We start from the raw sequence: 7,636 nt of genomic DNA on the forward strand, positions 1-7,636 counted from the left end.
CCCCCACCATTACCATCAGTGGTCCATTCTAGATGTCGATGGCCCAGACACAAGCTTTTGCATAACGCATAAAGGCCCGTCTACAATACACGGACTAAGAAGTAGGAGTAAGAAATTGACCAATCACAGTCGATTATTCTTCTCACATTCGACTGTGATTGGTCAATTTCTTACACTTACTTCTTACTCCGTGTATTGTAGACGGCGCCTCACGCATAGTGCATAATGGAATCAACTAATCAGAATCTTTCCTTTCCTCCCATTCCATGGAAAAGAAGAATTTCGATTGATTGATTCGCTTATGCACTATGCGTTATGCGTTATGCAAATGCTTGTGTCTAGGCTCTAAGGGCTATCGCACATGAAATGCATAACAGAGCATAAGCATAACGTAAGGCCGTTAAACCAATGAGCATCTTATGTAAATCAATATGGCGACATTATGCTAGATGCTCATTACTCGATGGAGGAAATACGAAGACTTTCTTACCAGTTTTGGAACAGCTCCGAATGATGAACGAGGAACCAATCGGAAACGCTCGCAATGTTTTAGAACGCCAATGAGCAAAATTTTTCTCGAAGAGGAAGTTTTGGAATGTACCCTATTATACAAAGTATCCTAACCTATATCTATACTTAAGACTGTACACTTCAGTTATGTCATTGAATTTATTTTCAATCGGTTCTACCACTGAACTATATATACACTGGAATGGGCATCGAGGAAAATTCATGGCCGTAATTGATCAGCCGCCATTTTGGCTGGGTCAGATGCTTGAGCGAATCAGAAGCGTTCGCGCGCGCGTTGCGATCGATTTATCGATCAATGTACTATCGATGTATGAAAATCTGTATGGACATAAACGGTATATAAATAAAAATAATGTCGTTTCAATTTTATTAGTACACTCAATAAAATAACTTTAATAATACTCTTCATATATCCTACATCGTTAACACATATGCAGGAATTTATATATTTAATACAAAAATTGTTACCTATGAAATGAAAGGCCCTTTTTACTTCTTTGCCCATACCCAGGCACACAGCACTAGGCCGCGTTCGAAAACATCACCTAAGTGCCTCGATTCTCCCGAGGATCGTTCGAAAACACTTCGATACTCTCGATGGACTTTCGATTGTTGCGTTCGAAAATACACCCGAACCACTTCGAGAGTGACTATTTCTCCCTACCTCGCTAAGGTAGGGAAAAGAGAGTATCTCTCGGATAAACGTGAAGCGGAAAAGTGGAAAAGATATCGTCCATAGAGATTAATTTATCGAGACATCAGTTGATCAGGGATCAAGTTACAAATGAAATAACTACACAAAATGGATGCTTGCTTTTGTGGGATAAAGTGGGTATGTATTTATTTTTACAAATCTTTTAAAGTATCCTATATCTACAAAGTATCTTAACCTATATCTATACTTAAGACTGTACACTTCAGTTATGTCATTGAATTTATTTTCAATATAATAATAATATATTAATATTAATTAAACATAATTCTCAATAGTAGATGTATTGCCATTGTTAGCTTTTTTTTCTTCTTTGCCCATTATTTTACTGTTTTTTCTTTTTTGCCCATTATTTTCAGGAAATGGATGTAAGTATAACGCTGTTACTTTTATCGTTACTATTATAAAAAATTCACAACATCATTAAGAATGGATGTAAGTATAACGCTGTTACTTTTATCGTTACTATTATAAAAAATTCACAACATCATTGCCAAATCATTATTATAACAAAGTAACGGCATTGCAAGTAACGTATACATCCATTTCCTGATTTTAATTTTAATGACACTATAGTTTCAAAGAATGACGTTGCTTCCACTGATAAATGAATGTTTACAGCGTTCTCATTTTTTAAAAATAAAGTAATTTTCTTTTCATCACATTTAAGAGTCAATCACAGTTAAGAGTCTCATTCGAAATCACATAAGTTGATATTCGCATATACCTAGTATTTTAATATACCTTTGAAATTGTTTTTGCAGGAAATACTATGCTCGAAGTGCCAGATGTCCCACAAATTCGACAATGTTTTGGTGTGGAGCCTCAACGTGAAACATCAACTGAAAAATTATCTGAATTAGTTTGTGAAAATAATACAAATCTACTTTTGAGTGAGACTTCAACATATGATGAAAAGAAAACTATTGCGTTTTGGAAAGATGAGAACGCTGTAAAGGCACTCATTAATCAGTGGAAACAACATCAACCTCTGTTTGAAAGTAGTGTCACTAGAAATGATGTTGTATGGGCAAAAATAAGTGAAGAGTTGAAAAAAACGAACAATGCCTGGAAATATACTGCTAAAAACTGTGAAAATAAATTTAAAGACATAACTAAAGTGTACAAGCGTACAAAAGATCATAATAATCAAACAGGAGTTGAACCGAAAACCTGCAAATATTTTGAAGAATTGGAGGAAGTGCTAGGAGAGAAACCTTGTAAACATAACTAAAGTGTACAAAAGATCATAATAATCAAACAGAAGTTGAACCGAAAACCTGCAAATATTTTGAAGAATTGGAGGAAGTGCTAGGAGAGAAACCTTGTCTAAAACCTATTGCTTTAGCTTCAAATCTGAAAAAAAGATGTCATTTAGCAGTAATTTCAAAGAATACATCTAGTACTGATACAACCAACGACACTAATAATGCAGAAGATAGTAGAGTCCCAATAAAAAAAGTAAAAACACGTATGGAACGTGAATTAGAAGTATGGACAAAAATGGTGAGCGAAGAAAACCGGAAACGTGATGAAGCCAAAGAACGAAGGCACAAGGAGTTATTGGCACGTCAAGATAAAGCTCGAGAGATGTACGAACAGTTTATGACAAAACTCCTCGACAAACTGTGATTATATAAGCTAATTCTTTATATAGACCACGGTACTATTATATAATAATAACGTCTTTATATTCTTTTATGTACTTTTAAATACCTTTATTTATTTTTTTAAATACTTATTAGTTATTGTCATATTGCAGGATGTACTGCCTTTGTGCCTCTTAAATTAGTAAAAAAATTCCGTTACAGCTTAGACAAATTTGCATAGTCGCATAAATATATGCGTAAGGAAATTTATTATCATAAATAAATGCATAAATAGATCAATCAATTTCTTTATTCATATGTTTATGTTATTATGCAGATTTATCCGGATATACTTTTATTCATTGGCAATATTGAAAATCTAAAACTTACGTCATTTGTAGCATGAATTTCGTGCGCTCTGCATATTATGTGGCTTTTCTGCGCATTTAATAAGTATTAATTACTTCATCTAATGATTTAAGAGCCTATATGATTAAAGTACTTGTATCCATAACACCTTATTACAGTTTTATAACTCTAAAAGATTTCAATGTAGTATTTTTGTTGTAACTCTAAAAGATTTCAATGTATTTCATTGTTTACTATCAGACGTAATTTGACCATATCGTCCTCCGTTAATTCTCTGGAAGCACGAGTTATTAAATAAAAGGGATACCATGAATTTTCAGTATTGTCAATGATTGTCAACAGAAGACAATCTAGATATTAATATTGTGCAGTCTAGGTGCGTTCCGAGTTACACATGAAACGCATGATGTATCGTTTTATCTTTCTTTATTATTTGATGAACAACAAAGACAAACGATGCACATGCGCTTTACGTGTAACTCGGAACGCTCCTTGTATCTGTCTTAATTTTACAATATTATATAAGAATGCTCTTATTGCACAAATTATGTGCACGAAGTTTATTAGTTTTTAAATCAGCATTTTATATTTATTGTAGACTGAAGATTTTTCTTTAATATTGTTGCAATTGAAAGTCTATGATTCGTTATTTTTGTTTTTCTTATTATTTGAAAATGATTTCCATTATCTTCGATATTTTGCAACTCATTATAAAAACTGTATTCCGAGATTCACTGCCAGTAATAAAAATCTGTAATATGAAGCCTGTTCTTTTTAGCTGAACTTTTGCATCAGTTCATCTTCCTTCTTTTTCTGTTCAGGAGGAAAGAAGAAGAAAAAAGAACGGGCCTATAATGTAACGTACACTATAAATTTCGAGTACTGACAGTGAATTTCGGAACGTAGCCAAAATGAAAATGTGATATTGAATTTTTGTTCCTTTACAATACAATGTAATGGCTGTTTCTGTAATGGCTGTGATAGTGTTACAGATGTAAATGATTATAACTATTAAAATTTCTAATTAGTTTAAGTTTTATTGTGAAATAAATAAAATACAATTAAAATTAATAAATCTGTATTTGTAAGTATTAAAATTCTTTCTTTATTTGTCATATTATTTATAATATCACAAACAATTAGCGAATAAAAGCAAGATATTGTCGTTTCAGTATACCCTCAGGATCGTCTTGAAAGTTTACTGGCCGTCTAATAAAATGAACATCATCATTGTCATTAAATATTAAAATTCTCTCTTTATTTGTCATATTATTTATAATATCACAAACAATTAGCGAATAAAAGTAGCAAGATATTGTCGTTTCAGTATATCCTCAGGATCGTCTTGAAAGTTTACTGGCCGTCTAATAAAATGAACATCATCATTGTCATTAACATTGTCAATGTCATCGTATCCTTCGATAATAAAGTCTTCATAATCTTCCAACTCATTATTAAGGCAAATATTATGTAGTACACAGCACGCCAGAATGACAAAAGGAATCATATCATCATGATTCATATCCAGGAATTTCAGGCGTCTCCATCTACCTTTCAGCAATGAAAATGCTCTTTCGATAACCTGTCTCATACTGGCATGTGCTGTGTTAAACTGTTTCTGAGCCTGTACAAACATAAAAAACGAATAAAAGAAGATGATCTTCCAGTTACTATAAGGCATAGTGGCGTTGACTATGCGATTCCCACTCATAACGTTTGTACATCAGGAAAACTATAAGTGCACCGGTCGCTATGAAGGGTTATGGTCAATTACAACTTGGTAGAGACCCTTTACTAGAGACCATAGAGGTATTATAAATAGAGGGCAAAAGCCGTAGGTACAGGCGTTAGCGGGATAGAAAGAGAACGCTGCATAGTTACTCGTGTCATTCTTGTTTAATGACGCATGCGCGCAGCCCACCCATGTTTACTTACAAGCATGGTAGTGAATATGCCGGAATTAACCGCTTTCGATTTTGCAAATGTTGTTCTTGTACAGTTTTTTTCAAAAATGACTGTAAAGTGTATCGTGTGCAAAAAAGAATCAAACCGATTTTCTGATCGCAGTTTTCATAAGTAAGTACACACATATTGTACGTATACATAACAAACATACAAACCTAACCTTAATAAACATTGTAATTAATTGTATAAAAATTGATATCTGTAGTTTCAATGATACTTTTCTATTTTAACTATAATTTCTTTATTTTTTACTTTATTTACCATAATTCTTGCTTAATGACACATATTCTCACATTCACTTTTGTTTAAATTTACCGTTAATTGTTCAACTTTCATAGAAGCTTTTTATAATTCAGAAGAATTGCTATATTTGGTATTATTATTTACTTTGAATATGAAAATTATATGATCTGTAATATATATAATTATAATTATTTTACAGTTTAATTATAAAGATTTGTAATTTATACTACGATAAAGATGAATTTCGAACAAGAAACCGACTACTTACATCAGCGGTTCCAGAAATAATTATAGAACATGCATCGACTTCATCTACAAATGAAATAAACAATCGTGCGATACAAAAACAAGACTGTGATAATAGTACTATGAAAGAATGTGATGAAAATGAAACTCCAAGTACGCCAGTTTCCTCTAGAGATTTTACTTCTCCAAACCCCACCGCAGAAAATGTATCACTTTCTACTAATGAAGATGTTACTTCTCAAAGCTCAACGGAAACATTTGCCGAAGATGTCATATCACAAAATGGCAGTAGCAATTTGGACATCCAAGCGCAATCACTCAACACCAACACAAGAAATGTTTCGAACAGTCGAAAACGGTAACAATAATAATATATACATAAATTTGCTTTTACCCTGTAACTTTTTGTCCGTGTAGCACCACTCGGGTGCATTTGTTTTCAATTAATTGAAAACAAATGAATAAAAAATCAGTATATCAATTACAAATAAAGAAACGGATATGAGTAAATCGTTACATGAAACAGTAAAGTCAAATTAAAAATCAATGACCGCAATAAAGCGCTTAGTAGGTATATAATAATTTTTCTATCTTTTCTATTTTTATAGGAAGCAATCGCTTGCAGCTACCATTGAAACCAACACAAGTAAACGAATTCGTTTTATGGTTGGATTCCAAACTAAGTACATGTCGAGAAATGATTTTATTTCAGATGAAGCATGGAATAAGTTCCTTCGATATCGATTATGTCAACAATCAAAAATGGCAGTTGCACATAATAGAAGTTGTAGGAAAAGAAAAAAAATACAAAATCTGCAGATTCTGATAAAAGATCTAGAGAAAATAGAAGAATTTAATGCTGCAGAGTATTTAAAGGTCTCGTTATAATTTGTTTATTTTGTACACTTCTTTTAATTGTATTAAATTTTGAACTTTCTTTTTCTTTTATTTATCTATAAAATATATGGGCGATTCTCTCAAAAAGAACACATTCAGAATTAAGATTTCATAAAAAAAAATTGCAAAATCTACGTCAAGAGGTGGACCTAAATAAGTCAATAAAACACGCGGTTACAATCTTTTTAAACATTATTATTAAAAAATTAATGTTTTATGTAAAAAATGTATTCAACTTTTATCATTATGTATTTTTATACATGACAAAAATCAATTATCTACAATTATTACATTTTTTAATGTTCATTTATTATGATTTACACATGAATTGTAAATATGAGATGTTTTTTGTAATGAAACAATAACTAATATTATGCTGTTTAATTTTTTCAAGGATTTACCACCGCATGTGCAAGAGCTTATAACCCGCATGAAAAATAAAAACCCGACTGCTCCTTTTCCTGCCAGCCTTAAAACATTCGCAAGAACACTTCACTTCCATTCACCAGCTGCTTATGAAGTTGTTAGAAATAGTTTTCTAAAATGTTTACCATGTGTACAAACCCTAAATAACTGGATTTGCTCGAAGCAGTACAAACCAGGCATTTCAAAAGACATGATTAATAATGTTTCCAGTATGGTGCGTGAAGAAATGAAGACAGGGAAACAAATCATTTTTAATATAACTTTCGACGAAATGCATATCAAACAGCACAAATTCTGGGATAAAAATTCTCACTCGTGGCAAGGCCTGGTAGATCATGGTGGTCAATTGAGCGAACAGGGCGAAAATGGGAAAAAACAAGAAGCCACAAAAGCTTTAGTGTTCATGGCAGTGACCATAAATGCTGGTTTCAAAGTTCCAGTAGCTCATTACCTTATAAATTCACTCAATGATACAGAAAAAGGTATATTACTAAAAGATCTGCTAATAAAGTTACATGAAAAAGATATCAAGGTCGCTAGTGTAACATTTGACGGAGATAGGGCTCACAAAACAGCTTGTCACTCGTTAGGAGCAAACTTAAACTACAGCGACAAAGAAAATTTCAAGCCTTACTTCGATCATCCGGTAACTGCAGAA

At 32.3% G+C, this 7,636-nt stretch overlaps 2 protein-coding genes across 2 annotated transcripts; both read left to right on the plus strand.

Moving 5' to 3' along the window:
- The first annotated feature begins 5,650 nt into the window (after window positions 1-5,650).
- LOC108765495 (uncharacterized) lies at window positions 5,651-6,720 on the plus strand. The gene is made up of 2 exons (XM_018514250.1): window positions 5,651-6,013; window positions 6,264-6,720. Exons 1-2 carry the CDS (start codon window positions 5,778-5,780, stop codon window positions 6,541-6,543), a joined length of 516 nt encoding a protein of 171 aa, XP_018369752.1. The 5' UTR covers window positions 5,651-5,777; the 3' UTR covers window positions 6,544-6,720.
- Window positions 6,721-7,189: 469 nt separating this feature from the next.
- LOC108765491 (uncharacterized) lies at window positions 7,190-7,624 on the plus strand (the record flags this gene model as incomplete). The annotated part of the gene is made up of 1 exon (XM_018514246.1): window positions 7,190-7,624. A coding segment is annotated over exon 1 (435 nt), but the record flags the coding sequence as incomplete, so codon positions are not given.
- Between the last annotated feature and the right edge of the window lie 12 nt (window positions 7,625-7,636).

The sequence above is a fragment of the Trachymyrmex cornetzi genome, unplaced genomic scaffold (genome assembly GCF_001594075.2).
Source record: "Trachymyrmex cornetzi isolate Tcor2-1 unplaced genomic scaffold, Tcor1.1 scaffold492, whole genome shotgun sequence".
In the NCBI taxonomy this organism is placed as follows: domain Eukaryota; kingdom Metazoa; phylum Arthropoda; class Insecta; order Hymenoptera; family Formicidae; genus Trachymyrmex; species Trachymyrmex cornetzi.